At 50.6% G+C, this 15,190-nt stretch overlaps 1 protein-coding gene across 9 annotated transcripts in view; it reads left to right on the top strand.

The window, feature by feature from the left end:
* The window catches only part of LOC110260341 (uncharacterized), a 365,599-nt gene that overhangs the window by 54,306 nt on the left and 296,103 nt on the right, over positions 1 to 15,190 (top strand). For all 9 annotated transcript variants that reach the window (XR_014844529.1, XR_014844527.1, XR_014844528.1 and 6 more), the window contains one exon: positions 5,490 to 5,604. Coding sequence is in view for 4 of the 9 variants with exons in the window: in XM_085023671.1 (XP_084879797.1) it covers positions 5,490 to 5,604 (115 nt within the window). In the remaining 5 variants the exon portion in view is untranslated. The remainder of the gene's footprint in view (positions 1 to 5,489; positions 5,605 to 15,190) is intronic.

Here is a 15,190-nt window from a genome sequence, read left to right as displayed (position 1 = left end):
AGAGACGGTGAAGGGCAACCCCCTGTTTCTAGCTTGGAGAGCTGTATGGATGCTGGTGCCACTCACTCAGGTCAGGACCATGAAAGGAGAAGGATGGTCATACAGAAAGATGACAGTTTCAGTCTGGGCTGTGACTCACTTTCAGGGCCTGTGGATTCCATGTAGAGATAGATATACATAGTATTTGGATATTCTGATATTTGTTTCATGATATTTGGCTGCTCATAACTCCAGGAAGGACAGAATTACAGACTACGTGGTTCTCACAAGACTGGCTTGACATGGGATAGATGGCAGACAAAGAGGCAGAGGATACAATGGCTGACCAGCACCTGTCTGTGTGTGGTCTGGCTCAGATAAGTGAGCGTTGCCAATCAGATTTTGCCTCTGTAGAGTTTCAACCAAGCCACTGAGTACTGCCTGTTACCAGTGGACACTGGTATTGGAAGGTCTTATAGAATCAGGGGCCGTGGTAACACCGTTGGGGCCGTGTGGAAGTTATTGAGAGGGCAGTGAATAAGTTCCCAGTTGTCTTCCTGAAAGGCCTGAAAGAGAGGCTAATGGAATGGACACAGATTGCTGAAAACCTGGGTCACCATGTGTCACCACCCTGAGAGAGAAAGAGACAGAAAGAGAAGATGCCTGGTTTTCTGTTTTGTACTTTATTTCCTTGAGCATGTCTGTCATTCTTTCTCTCCCTTAGTCTGTGTGTGTGTGTGTGTGTGTGTGTGTGTGTACACATATATACACACATGTACACATACACCCACAAATACACACATATGTATGTTTAAGTGTTAAACATATTTTAAAAAGTTTACCTTCATTCTTTTAAATGTTCAACCAGAAAAGTTATAATTAGAATGGAAATTGGTACCAGGAGTGGGGTTTCTAGTGCTAGAGCCTTAAGACTTGAGACCAGCTATGGTATCATTGGAATGAGATATAATAAAAAAATTTTTTTTCATTACAGAATAGGAAGTTTTTAGTCTGTAATTTTTGGTGGAAAAACAACTAATTAATTTGCCACCTGCTATCCCTTAAGACCCAGACCACAGGCACACCAACGACGGAACTTCGGGAAGCCTGATGCCTGAATGTAAGGATAAGGAAGCAGATTATTTGTTGTTTATAACCTACATAAGGGCCAGCAGCAGAGACAGGTTTCTGTCCAGAGTGGCTGTCTATGAGTGAATAAGAAAAGCAGGGTGATTATGTAACTTGGATGCAGGAAGCCCATTTTGCCTGTAGCTGGAGCTCTCTGATTACTTAGAGCCAAGTTTAGAAACCAATGGACCCAGCCCGACTTTGGTCTGGTCCTAATTTTCTGTCTCATTGAGTTTCTAGTGCCAAAGTTAAGAGCTCTGATGGACAAAGATGGATGTTCAGGCCATTGGGAAAGAATTCCTTGGGAGGAGAAGGAGTTGCTGGAGAAGCTGATACTCCCGAAAGCCCCTCCAGGCATTTCTCACCCCGTCTTTCCCAAGAAGAACCCTCCCACTGATAGGCAAGTCTCATGGCTGGGGTGGAGTGTGGATAAGGACAGACAGACTAGGAATGACGTGCCTAGTGTTTTTCAGTGACATCCCTTCTGTACCATGTGGTATCAGCCATTAAGGGAAGAACAGTCAGATTGAAGAAATGAATCCTGGGTTCTAAACAATAGAAGGTGTGTAAGCCTGGACCTTGGGATTCGTTTGGGCTGCTAAGAATAGGCAGCTTCCCAAGGACATTGGCTTTATGGTGGCGGCCAGGAGTCCCCTGTTGCTTCGGGATCTGATGTACGCTTGGATAAGGAGTCACTGTATGATTCTTATCCTAGAGATTTCTTTCTTTCCTCTATTTTTCTAAGAAAATGATTTTCCGCTCTGCAGTCCTCTTGTTTTTGCTCTATTGTTGGACAGTAGAGGAGTGGCAACAGTTAAATTTACTGTTTAGTTCATAGCTTACAAGAAAATGAGCAGTCATATTTGGACAGGATCTCACAGAAGTAGAAGAGGGAGAGACAGAAATGGAATATTGTGGATTCTGGGCCAAGCAAGCAACCTTTGAGACGGCCTCATGACACTCACTGACTCCGGATGAGGAGCAGAATGTGACTTCACGTTTCTGTTGGGAAGATGTATGATTTGTAGCTGTAAATGTGATCGAATTAGATGAGAGCAGCTTTGGAAATGTTTGACTGGGGAAAAGGTTATGTGTGCCAGACAGGCAAGCAGAAGAATGGAATTGACAGGCCTTCATTATTTGTCCCATCCAGGGATGCTGGAAGGGACAGCTCTGTATATCACATGATACCCTCCCTCCACAGGGTCATGGCCCTTGGACCTGCGTTGGACACCTAACCCTGGGCAGGCAATCCTATGACCTCTGTTGTTTGGATTGAATGGATAAGCTCCTTTAAGGAGACTGTTTCTTCCAACACTTGAACAAGGATTCATGGAACTTGTGGGCTCTGAGTTGGGTCCTAAACACCTGGGGGTTAACGAGTAGACAGAGGAAGGTGACGGGGTGGGAGATGAGAACAAGTAGACCCTGGCGAGGGAGAGACCGGAGTGCTGCCTCTGTTCTTAACGGGTTTCCCCTGATTTCAATTCCAGATCCTCTCATATCTGGCCATGGTTTTATTTATTTATCTTTGTCTTTTTGCCTTTTCTAGGACTGTACCTGCGGCATATGGAGGTTCCCAGGGTAGGGGTCTAATCGGAGCTGTAGCTGCCGGCCTACGCCAGAGTCACAGCAACTCGGGATCCGAGCCGCATCTGCAACCTGCACCACAGCTCAGGGCAACGCCGGATCCTTAACCCACTGAGCGAGGTCAGGATTGAACCCACGTCCTCATAGATACTAGTCGGGTTCTTTAACTGCTGAGCCACAACAGGAACTCCTGACTGACCCATTTTTAAGCTCCCATTAGGAACAGATAGGGATCCACAGGGCCGAGCTATTTGCTCTGGACTAGAACCTGGGGGATTTGGTCTTCCCTTGAGGTGGACACAACTCTCTAAGAACCCGCGTTGCCTAATATTTGCAGGGAAGTTGGCAAGAGAGTGAAATGAGTGATGTTAGTCTCCAGAGTCCCCCTCGTTTCCCTTGGTAAGTGTCCTCCTTCCGGGTCCCCAGGAGCAGCCTGCTGCCCCCCAGAGCCTTGGGGGCCGAGAGCACTGCTGCCTCATCAAGGGAGCAGGGAGGGGCCTGGGCTCCAGAGCCTCCCTCTCACAGTCACTTCCCTGGTCCCCAGAGCTGCGTGTGATGCCCCCAGATTTTACTAGCTGGGGGTGGGTAGCGGGGAGCCATGGTCGATGGTATTTTGTGGACAAAGGGTTAGTTTGGAAAAGGCCGGGTTAAAGAAACACAAAGAAATTTCTTTACCACACTCCTCAGAGCGTTAAATGTGTTAATGCACATCTCTCCAGGGGCAGATCGTGGGAAGAATTTCCCGAACCTCCTTGACCACAGAACACTAGGGAGTGTGGGAGTGTTTAGAGTGGTAATGGGGGAGGGGAGATACAGAGTGTGGAGGTGGGAGGCCAGAGGCTTATAAGGACACCGCAAATCCACTTCAAGGGTTAGCAACTCCCGCTGTCTATAGGGAGCAACTGGCCTTGATTGGAAATCTCCCCATTGATAAGTGGGGGGGTCCGTGTCCACGCACCTCTGCAGGTAGGCAGAATTCCTGGCTATCAGCTCAAGGGCAGAACCAGATTGATTTTTATCCCTTAGCTCTTAAGGTCTTTCATCCTCTAATATTTGCTCAGGTCCCTTTGAGGACTCCCTGTTAAATAAGGCCCAGCCTGCCTCACACTCTGCGGGGGTCTGTGGCTGATTGGTCGGAGTGGGTGAGGGCGGGGTAGGAGAGTTCATTATCATTCTTGAACGTCTAGGAAGGCGACCAGGCAAGTTAAGAGGACTCCTGGGCCCTTGCTGCGGGCCCTGACCGCTGGGGGCCCTCTCTTAGGCCTGCCCTACCTACTGAGGACAAGCTGCAGGAGCCTTTGCAGGAACATCTCTCAAATTGACACCCTCTGTTTATTTTTGCGCCCCTAATTACCCTTTCAACTCGCCCTGGTTTATTTTTAGAGGTTTCCCATCCACCTCATTAACAGTTCGTAAAAGCTCCTGTCTCATATTTCTACCATTTATACCCTTAATTAAACACCGTGGCCTTTGTTATCTCTGAATAGCAGCCTTGTTAGAATTTAAATGGGATGACTCCCAGCTATTGCCTTACCGATTTTAAGCATTCCTTCCCCTTCCTACAACCCTTTTGTGTGCCACTGGGTTGTCTAGAGCCCTGTCTCCCCAAGGTTCTCTCTGTTCCCTTTTGGTTCTTCTTTTTCATAATCAAGAGCTGAGCTTGTAGAAGAACAAGTCTCGAGATTCTGGCTGCTCTGCTCTGTTTTGTGTTGTTGGTTTTTTTCTTTCTTTTTCTTTTTTTTTTTTTTGGCACCCTTGTCCTCCTTCCTCTGCCCCATCCGGAATTAGGAGGAAAGAGATTGGTTGGGATTTTTTTCAAGCTTTGCCACCCAATGTGTGAACAGAACAGCAATGCTTAATTAAATACACCCTAGGACTCAGATCCCTGATCTTACACCTGCTGATCCTCCCATCTCATCAGGAAAGTGCTGCCTAATTACCATTTCCTGCTGGCCCAGTTTATATTCAAACCTTCTTAGCAGGGCTGGCCAAAGTACTGAAAGCATCTATTATCAGAGGCATCGATCTCAGGTACCACTTTGTGAAGGAAAGAAGGCTGGCATGGGGGCAGAAGCAGCACTTTCAGTCTGGTGACACTCAGTGGCATGGGTCCAGGTTTCTAGGACAGAAAGGAAGATGCTTCCTGGGCAGTGTTTGGGGGCCTGTGGAGGAACCTGCACTTTGGGCAGGGCAAGCAGCCAGTGGTCTATCCTTTGTGGCTTGAGCCCAGTTTGCCTGGCAGAGCTCACAGCCTCCCTGGCAAGAGATAAACCCAGTGACCATGCTGATGGCTCAGGGCTGCAGGCTGTGGTGGTGGCCCCGCCCTCTAGAAGCAGGATTAGGATCAGACTTATCTAGGTTTTGTTCTCAGCTCCTCTCCTTGGCCTTGGGCAAGTGGCTTGGCTTCTCTTGTTTCCTCATGTGTACAGTGAGATAATGCTAATAGAACCTGCCTGGCTGGATTGATGTCAGAAGGAATCAGGTCCTGCATGTAAAGAACCTGGCGCGGGGCCTGGCACATCATGATCATTTAACAGATAACAGCGGTTCTTCTTAGTGTTAGTATTGTCAGAAGATAGTGGCTTTGTGGTCCTAAGTGGCCACTCTGGACCACAGGGGTGGTGGGAACACTTAGAGAACCTTCCAAAGGTGTATTCTCTTTCGCCTGTTTCTCCCGGAAATGATCCTATGCTCTATGGATGGTGTTAGATCATCCTGGGTCATTGTGATGATGCTGATTTTAGTCTGTAGAAGTCGTCCACTCATGCTTTCACTTCCAACTTATCCGACAGGCATTTGTCAAGCACCTACTGTGCAGAGTGCAGGGGGGACATCAGCTCTCAAGCAGCGTCTGCTCTGATGGGAAGACCCTGACCACGACCTACGTCAGAATGAAACGTCTTCCAGGTAAGAGATGACAAACGTTGGACCTAGAGGGGCAGAGAGGAAGGAGCTGTTAATTTTGGCTCGAGAGGTGCAGAACTCCGGGAAGACCGAGGGGGAACATTTGAGCAGCAACATGAAGGACAGGAAAAGTTTCAAGGCAAAGGAGGAGGAACGGAAGAACACTCCAGGATGAGGGAACCGCTTTAGCAAAGTGGGAGATGCAGCGAGGGGTGGGAAACACACCTGTGTGGAGAGAGCTGAACGGCACTGACTCGAATGCCTGGGAGGGGATCTGGAGGAATGGAGGTAGGTGGCCAAAGACAAGGGACTTCAGACCTTCGTTGCAGGAGGTGGCTAGCTGGGACCGTGTGAAGATAGGTTGGGTCCCAACATTTCACCATCAGGAAACCCCTTTCATAACTTTACCTCCATAGATCCCACACTTTTATTTCAGCCCTTTCACAAATCATGTTTATTAATAGTCCATGAGGCGGTATTGGGGTACACTTTCGGTAGTTCTTTTAAATATTGACGATCCATAGATAATCCGAAAGTGCCAGGTTGGGAACCAAGAGAAGTCAAAGAGCAGAGATCTGCAGGCCCCCTGGTCAACGCCCACAGTCGCCTGGACCAGAAGTGACAGAGCCTGAGTTAAGGCAGGGCTGGGGTTTCCGAAACCCCATACCTGGGAACAGGTATGGGATAGTCTGCGGTTGCAACGGACAGGACGTGTGAGCGACTGCGGCCAAGGAGAGGGAGGAATAGAGAGCCGGTGATTCGGAGGCCCTGGCCCAGGGAGGGAATGTCACTGGTGCACTAGGCGAGGGTGGGGGCGCAGGAGCCCCAAGGCTGGGAGGGGAGAGTTGGGGAGACAGGGACACTCTTAGTCTGGGGTCCATGCAGTCAGCCACGTGGAGTTTGCCAGCAGGAAGTCAGGAGCCTGGGAGGCATCTCAAGACATTTTCCCAGGGGCAGAAAACCTGGGACTCCGTTGACCTTGCAGCCTCACACTCAGTGCACAGAGTGGGACGAGCGCCCTCCCGGGCCTCCACCTTCTGTTACCTTCTGCTCCAGTCCATCCCTGATCACGTAGAGCCGGCCTCCTAAGATCCTCCGCATCTGTCTCTCAGACCCTGGGTGCTTGTCAACTATAAGAAGGAGAAGATGGGGTTAGGGAGCGAGTGGATGGAGGGGCTCTGGACAGCACTTGGCCACTGCCTGCCGTCCCTGCACAGCCTGCGGTCAGCCTGGTTTAGAGCAGTGCTGTCGGTCATGATCAGGCCGTCTGCCCCTGTTTTGCTCCGTGGCTGCAGAGCGAGGGTGTGGGGTGGGAAGCAGTGCCCTTGCCCTGCTGTGGTCGGGTCTGAACTATTGCCGGTGGGTGGGGGTGACCTTCAGGGCACAGAGCAGAGTTTTCAGAGTGGGGCCCTTTGCTGCCAATCCCCCTTCCTGGTCAGGTTGACAGTGCTGCTCATGGGCTGCCAGACAGATACCTGGTGGGGGCACAGCCCCACCCCAATACTGTCCATGAACGCAGCCCTCTGTGCCTGCCTGCACCTGGAATTCGGAGCCCAGTCCCCCAGGAGCTGGGGCTGGGTCAGGGTCTTCTGGAGTAGGAACAGCTGTCCCACTCCAGGTAAAGCCAGTCTTAATTCTGGGGCCAAATGGTCCTCAATGCATGGACTTCACCAACATCAGAATCACTTGTCGGCTTGTTGAAATACAGATTCCAGAGTTTCCGTCGTGGTGCAGTGGAAGCCAGCCTGACTAGGATCCATGAGGATGCAGGTTCAATCCCTATTGTCGCTCAGTGGGTTAAGGATCTGGCGTTGCTGTAGTTGTGGCGTAGATCTTCAGCTACAACTCCAGTTCAGCCCCTAGCCTGGAAATTTCCATATGTTGCAGGTGGGGCCCTAAAAAGAAAGAAAGACAGATTCCCAGGCTACACCCCAGGTCTGCTACATCGGAATCTCTGTGGTAGTGATTTACATTTTTAACAAGCTTTCCAGGTGGCTCAAGTGCAAAGCCTGAGACCCACTGCTGGAGAATCAGCCTCGTTACTATGATGCTTGATTTTCTAGAACCACACGCTTGTGTCTGAATCTGGGTAACTGACTCTGGTCTTGGCTCCTGAGTCCTCCCGCTTCTGGCGGTAGGTGCGTCCTCTTAGCAGGTCCACGGTGGTGGGGAGCTGGACATGCAGGGCACGGCCAGCAGGGGAGGGGGCAGGTTGCTGGACAAGAAAAAGGCTCTGATCCTGGTCGCTGATGGAGGGAGAGTTGAAATTACACCAATGGGCCAGAGCTGAAGTTCACACACAGCCATGGGAGCCAGCTCGGAGAGAAGTTTGCTTTGGGAAATACTGGGTTTAAGCTGCAGCAGGATGTCCAAGGGCCTTGTCTGTGACAGGTGGCCATTTAGGCCTGGTGCTCTGAGGGTGGGGCAGCGGGGATGCAGATCAGCACCAGCACAGAGGTGGTAGGTGACGTGGAGGAGGAGGTGGGTGAAACCGTCCAGGGAGAGGGTGGAGAGCATTGGGCCCCGGGGACGTCATGATTCTAGGAGCGAGTGGCTAAGAGCTGGGGCGGCTTCGAGGTGGGATGCTGTGGTGAGGAGAGGACCTCAAGGAAGGAGGCTGATTGTGCAGGAGACACTCCATCCGGGAGCCACGGGGACCGAGTGGGAACACTGACTTTAATAAGCCACTGGCTCTGCGTCCTGGCGAGGCAGCAGTGGAGGCGAGCCTTCATGTGCTTTGGCTCTGCTCTAAGTGGGGGGACGCTGGGGCGGTGGAGCACCTGTGCGTTTGGCTTCCCTGAGGGGCTGGTGTGGACTCTCGCACAATCGGGCTGCGAACTGGACAGTAGAAGGGTAGCCCCTCCTCTGACATGTCACTGTGTCCTCCCTGCGCAGCTGGGCTTGGCCGAGGCTGAGCTGTCACCATTTGTCCCAAACCGGCTGCCCCTTCCCCACTCCCCAGGCGGCCCAGAATACCGCAGCCCCAGCTGCTCCTCCAGCCAGAAGCTGCACTCTGCTAAATGAGCTGGGGTTGCTGGAACTTTCCCGTCCGCCTAGGCCACTTAAACTTCCAGGTTGGTTGAACACCAGCCAGTTTTCCATTTGGGTTTGAGGTGCCCCCCCTCCTTGCAGCGCTGCGCCCGCTGGGGTTGAAGAGACTGGCGGCGGAGCTCTGGCTCCCAGTGGGGCGGCGGCTCTGGGGGAGGCACGGAGGTGGGGACGGAGGCTGATCAGTGCCGCCTGGCTTCACGCTTTCTCCCCACGGTGAAAACCCAGCTGGCTCCTTCCCCTGGTTTGTCTGCGAAGCTGTATCTGGTATTTATAGAGGACTGAACCAAGGGCCAATCAGCTCGGAATGGAAATTCCTGAGCCTGGAGTTCTCTGGAGCAACCGGCTCCTGGCTTTCTCTCTCCCAGGAGTTCAGCTGAGGTTTTTCTCCTGAAAACTTTCAAGCTCCGAGAAGTTGGAAGAGGCACAAATGGGGGGTGTACGTGAAAACACACTGACTATCTTCCTCTGGGTGTGGACACCTCGTGGTTTTTGGCATTGATGGCCAGAGGCGGGGAGGGGCCGGAGGATGAATCGCTGGGGGGCCCCGGGAGCAGCTGCAGAGCCTGGCTCTCTGGCGGTGACAGGCATTGTCTCCTGTTCCTGCGGCCTCCAGGATTTCCCGCTTCTGAAATCACGTGTCCGAACTGACCTACTGGGCATCAGCCACAACCAGCGGTTGTTGTTAACACGAACCTTCCAGCTGCAAGGAAAAGGGACTGTGAGAGATTTGACATTTAAAAAGACAGCCAGAATGAGTGAGATATCGACTGACACACTCACTAAATGTCACCACTTTTGTTTCTTTTCAATGTTCAGCGCCTAAGTTATTCTAAATTAATTACATAGCCGCTTGATTTATTCCTTACATTCCCCCTCGCTGCTCCCTCCCACCCTCTGCAGACTGAGAAGCAGCGCGGTGGCTTATCCCCTTTGTTCTCAAGTTCCCTGGTTGTGAAAATGACAGGCCTTCAAGGAAAGAGGAGATGGTCCAGGCAGCAGTGCTGCAACAGGCTCTCAGGGTGCAGTTCAGAGGCGGGGTCTGACCACGGCCACCATCAAAGCAAGGACACCCCTGTCCCACAGGTGGGGTGGTAAGGCTCAGAGAGGGCACTCCATAGGCCCAGGGTGGACTGGGGAAGCTGGGGGAGCCAGGACTTAGCCCAGCTCTCCTGGCTTTAGGCTCTTGAGTTTTCCACATCTATTGGGGTCAAAGAGATGAATCCATCCTCATATGGCAGATCTGGCAGGAAACAGGTAGCTGCTGGAATGAAAAGCGCCTACAGCGAATACAGTTGTACCCCTGCTTCACTGCCAGGGAGCGGGCCCCTGGGAGCGTCAAGGCAGTCCCAGGTTCGAGACCAGGGGATAACAGGAAGAACTTTTCTGCATAGAAGGTCATGCATATTTGGATTATCTGGGAGAGAAAGTTCCTAGTAATTGAAGGAAGACAGTGTCTGCTGCTTGTCTAGCTCTTTGATTTCACAATCCATTTTAACTGCAGTGTGTCATTGTCAGTAATTTCTCTGAAGAGATGAAAGACCATGGTATAAAGGGCCGTAACCCTTTCAACTGTGATTAGCAAGTCCTCTGTCATCTCAGGGACTCACGTTTCCAAAAACACTCAGACTTTCCAGCCACGGGTTTTCATCCCTTATTGCTTCAGCCTGAAGCGTCCCCATAGACCTGACTCAGGCACAGACTGCAAGGTGAAGCCACCGAGAAAAGGAGAATTGCTACATGGCTCAGGATGCCTGAGGCCCCTGCCCACGTTGATGCTATGTGTTTCTCTGGATAATCCCTGATGTGTCACCAAACTTTCCCAATCTGTGCAGAAAAAAGAGTCACCTCAGGGAAAAGAGTCACACATCTCCCCACTCCTCCTCCCAGTACTAATTTACTGCGAGTTAGTTGTCCTCGTCCTCGGCTGAGATCCCTGCAGGGGGAGACTCACCACCCAGGTCTGAAAGGAAAGAGATGCAGGAAGGCGGTGGGTGGGGGGTGGAGGGGGGGCTCGCCTATGTGAGTTCCTGACTTTGCGGGCATCCTCTGAACCCTCTGAATTCTTCTGTCTGTTCTCACCTGTGGCAGCTCATCATCAATTTCCCTTTTTTTCCAGTCGAATGGCACAGGCTCTGTTCGGAGCTGCACATTGTAGAGTGATGAGCCCTTGTCTGAACTCGACTCTGCTTTTCAGTAGAGCTGCTAAACTACAGCCCACCTTCCCTCCTCCTTGCATTGTCCAGCATAGAACGAGTTTATGGGCTGACTCCACAGCTCTTTAGCTGATGTAGGGGATCAAACTAGGATGTGTGACTGAGGGTTCACAAAGAGGCCGTTGTCGCGCTCTCTCCAGGGAGGCTGGGTACATTTAGGGGTGTGCCATGAGGGGTATATGCATAGATGGCTGGATACCTTACACCTCTGCTGTATCTCTACCATTGCCCTCTTTGTAGAATAATTTTCTATTTTCTAATAATTTTCTGATCTACTCCTGTGTCTGTCTCCTCTTCTGAATCGTGAGCTCCTATGTTTTGTTAGAAGGCAGCTTGGCATGAGCTCCTGTGTTTTGTTAGAAGGCAGCTTGGCATGGTGCTTAAGCATGTGAGTCTGGGATTTAGTTATCTGGGTTCAGCTGTGTCCCTTGGGCAAGTTTCTGAACCCTTTAGGGCTAGAGGGAGAAATCAGTGGTGTAATGAGTGTAAAGCATTTAGAACAGTGCCTGCCATATAGGAAATGCTTAGTGTTTGTTAGTTTTTATTATGAATTGATGTGCCCTCAGCCCTAGCATGTTACCTGATATATACTAGGTGCTCGACACACGTTTGTGGAGTGAATACCTGTGTGCAGGTAGAGAGAGACGAGCCACATTCATGGCAATAAGTCCCGCTGAGTGTTCTGGGACTGAGCAGGGCAGGAGAGAGAACTGGTCTGTAAGGTTGAGTTTGAGCGGCAGGCTGGGAGTTGGGCCAGGACATCTGCAGTTGTGGGAGATGACTTCCTTTACTATAAAAGGTCCAATCAGTGGCTTTGACCTCCGTGACTTGGCCCCATACCAAGGAGCACACATGTGTTTATCAGGAGGAACCCCAGAGGTGAGGATGAATTCATGGCCAGAATGTCACCAAATGGCCCTTGTGGGGGATTTAGTTGTCCTTAAAAGTTGGACCCCTGTCAGAACTACTCAAAGCAATGTACAGATTCAGTGTAATCTCTATCAAAATCTCAATTTTTTTTTTTTTTAGTAAAAATAAACTCATCCTAAAATTGATATAGAATCTCAAGGGACTCCAAAGAGCAAAAATAATTTTGAAAAAAAAAAAAAGTTGGAGAATTAACACTTCCTGAGTTCAAGACTTACTAGAAGTTCAAACATCTGAATAGGGCTCACCTCAAAGAGGAACAGAGCAGGACACAGGACAAAGCATGGCCCTGTGGCTGAAGAAGGGCCTCAGGAGGTGAGGCTGGGTAAGGAGGTGTGGCAGCTAGACTGATCTCAGATTCCTGAGAGTCTTGCCGTTCCAGGGGATCAGTCCTTTTGGGAGCAGAAGCCAAGCCCTTGGAGGAGGGAGGGGCAGCAGGTCCTTGCCCGGTGGGGGCAACTGGCAAGAACCAGGTAGGGTCAGGGAGGGCCGGGGAGGGGAAAGATGCAGTCCCCAGGAAGAAACCTGGGCTGACGAATGCCGGCAAGGGGGCAGTCGTACTCAGGGGGCTCCTTGTCTCCCCTGGATGCAGGGCACCTGGCAGCCCTGGGAATTCCTCAGCTCCAGGTCTTCCCCTTTGTGGACCCCTCAGCCAGGAAAGTGCCCCCTCCTCACAGCTTCCACATCCCCAAATCCTACCCATCCTTAGAAGGGCTAGAAGATGTCCGTCCTTTCTTTATTTTTTTTGCTTTTTGCTTTTTAAGGCTGTAAGTTCCCAGACTAGGGGTCGAATCAGAGCTGCAGTTGCTGGCCTACACCACAGCTACAGCAACGCCAGATCCGAGCCACATCTGTGACCTACGCCGTAGCTCACGGCAATGCCAGATCCTTAACCCACTAAGCGAGGCCAGAGGATTGAACCTGTGTCCTCATGGATACTAGTTGGATTCGTCTCCGCTGCGCCACGACAGGATGCAGCCTTATATTTCGCCTCCCTTCCTGCATTTAGCACTTTCTACCATGGACTGTAGTTACTTATGTGGCTGACTTACTAGACTAAAAAGCTTTTTGTGGGCAAGATTCAAGTCTGAAACTAGTACAGTTGTGTGGCTCAGTGTACAGTCCATGACTTCATTCCAAAATGAATAGACTGCAGTTTCCCTTCATTCGTTTCTCTGAGTCAACCCTTCATAGCTGGACCCTTCACGGGACCCCAAGTTCACTGGGTCTTCCCAAGGGCTAATGACCAAATATTTTCTACTTCTTCTTCCTCTGGGAATGAACCCCCTAGGTTTTAGAGACCATATGAGTACTTCTGGGCAAGGAACTGTGAAGGAAAGTGACATGTGTTCTTGTCGGGCCAGAGCACTGGGGCCAGGATGAGATCCTCCTGAGCTCTGTTTATCCCCTGGTGTGGCTACTGACAATGTCTGAGAGGTTGGCTGCGTGGTCATCTTGAGTTCCCCCCATCCATCCTCGCTGACCTGTGATGAACATCTAGCACGAATGAGAAATAAACCTTTGCTGTTTTCAGCCGCTGAAATCTGAAGGTTGCCCCTGTGGCATAGCGCAGCCCAGCAAGCCAGACGCGTTTTACCCTGATGGTTGATCTGCTCTTGATGTGCCTAGCACATCATTGGATCCCTGTGGCTGGTGGGTGACCTGATGGGAAAGCAGAAGCAAGAGGGAGCTGCATCTTTGGGCAGCAAATGCTTCTCTCAGCAGTTCAGCTCCCTTGGTGGCGGTGGCGTCTCACGGTGGCTGCAAGTCATTTTGATACAGATGGGCAAGAAGGGATGGTACTTTCCACTCTCCACTCTAGGAGCTGACGTCTAAATTAATTAAAAGCTGGGGTGAGCAGAGAGGATATTCTATTAAGTTAGAATGTTCTTTTTAAATGTTTGAGTCTGCAAAAGGATTTTCTCATCAAGTTGTGTTTTACGAGAGTTCGCAGGATTTCTCTCCCGGTGAGTGAAAGCTTCACACTTTCTCAATGTGAGTGTGTGAAGCTTCCCGAGAGAAGCCTCGGCATCTGGAGGGGCTGCTTGTTGAGCTGAACAGCTGAGGAAATAGCAGAACCCCGTGTACCAAATGCTCTGAGCTTCAAGCCTGACAAAACACAGGTGGCTTCCAGCCTTGCGGGTTACGCAGGCGTTCCTTGGGCTGGATAAAAAACAAGCCCTTCTCCTGTACCTCTGATTGAAGAGAAGTGGTTATCTATGTGAAACAAAGGTTAAAAATAAAAGCCTTGTAGTGTCCGGTGTGTGTGCTGACTGCCAAACCTCAGGAACAGACAATAACAAGAGAAATGGGCAAGAGACAGAGATTTAATTGAATAGAAACTAAACTCCAGCCTTTGACGGGGTGAAAGACACAAAGCAGTAATTAATAACGTAATTTTTTAAAATGACGATGCAATTAATTAACATCCTGAGTATGGGGCAGGGGGGAGTGGCATTCTTTAGCCTGGAAATACAGCTCAATAAAGGAGAAAGGAACTTCGCATTTTCAAAAAAAAAAAAAAAAAAAAAATGAAAAAAAACAACAACAACCCAAAAGGTCCTGGTTGTGGTGACTTTGCAAAACTCACATCACCAAACCAAGAAAGATTTCTCATGGCAGAGGAAGCTGACACATGAATCAACCTTGTATTTTCATTTTATTCTGCAACTTGTAATCATTTTATTTTCCTCCGTGAGGGAGAGAGATCACACACGGTAGATAATGAAATTGGCAGAAATTCAGGTTCCATTCGTGCTTTGAATTGAGGACTGGTCTCCCCCAAGGATGCCGGGGGTGGGGGTCCAGGAGCTGAGAGCTCGATGGGGTGGGCTCCACAGCCTGTAGGCATTTACCTAGGCGGCTGTAGCGGGAGTGGTGGCGGTTGGCCAGGGTGGTACAGGGGCTGACCGTAAACTGCCCAGGAAAAGATTCTCCAGAGCTGCCCCCTCACTGGAGGCTTCCCCGTGAGAGATGGCTGCTTGGACATGAAAGGGTGTTGTTAGAGGGGTGTCTAAGAGCAGTCACTCTCCCACGGTTCGCACTCATCACCCTCCCTTCTCCAAAAGGTCGACGGTCATCCTCACTTGCCCACAGGCTTGACGATGACAGCTGGACATGCATTTCAAGCTCACTTCTGGAAAGGCCCCCTCACACTAATTTCTGGGCTCCTTGTGGCCTAGGAAACTCAATGACCCCTTCCTAGTGCGGGTCCTGCAGGATCTACCCAATGATTCAGATGGCCAGCTTGATGGGGTCATTCTAGAGTCAAGAAACAGAATAAGGTTCATGGCCTGTGGGAAGTCTTGTGATGACCTTGAGGTTTTTTGGGGTTGGTTTGTTTCCTCTCAGGAGAACATCCAGCTGCAAGACCACCTAACTGGGAAGGCCTATCAATC

This window comes from Sus scrofa, chromosome 4, assembly GCF_054392235.1.
Source record: "Sus scrofa isolate SSC_HxYL_T2T_F1_AM1 chromosome 4, Sscrofa_HxYL_maternal_Yorkshire_Landrace_v2.0, whole genome shotgun sequence".
Lineage (NCBI taxonomy): Eukaryota > Metazoa > Chordata > Mammalia > Artiodactyla > Suidae > Sus > Sus scrofa.
The sequence above is the reverse complement of the archived record's forward strand: the minus strand, read 5'-3'. Positions and strand labels throughout refer to the sequence as shown.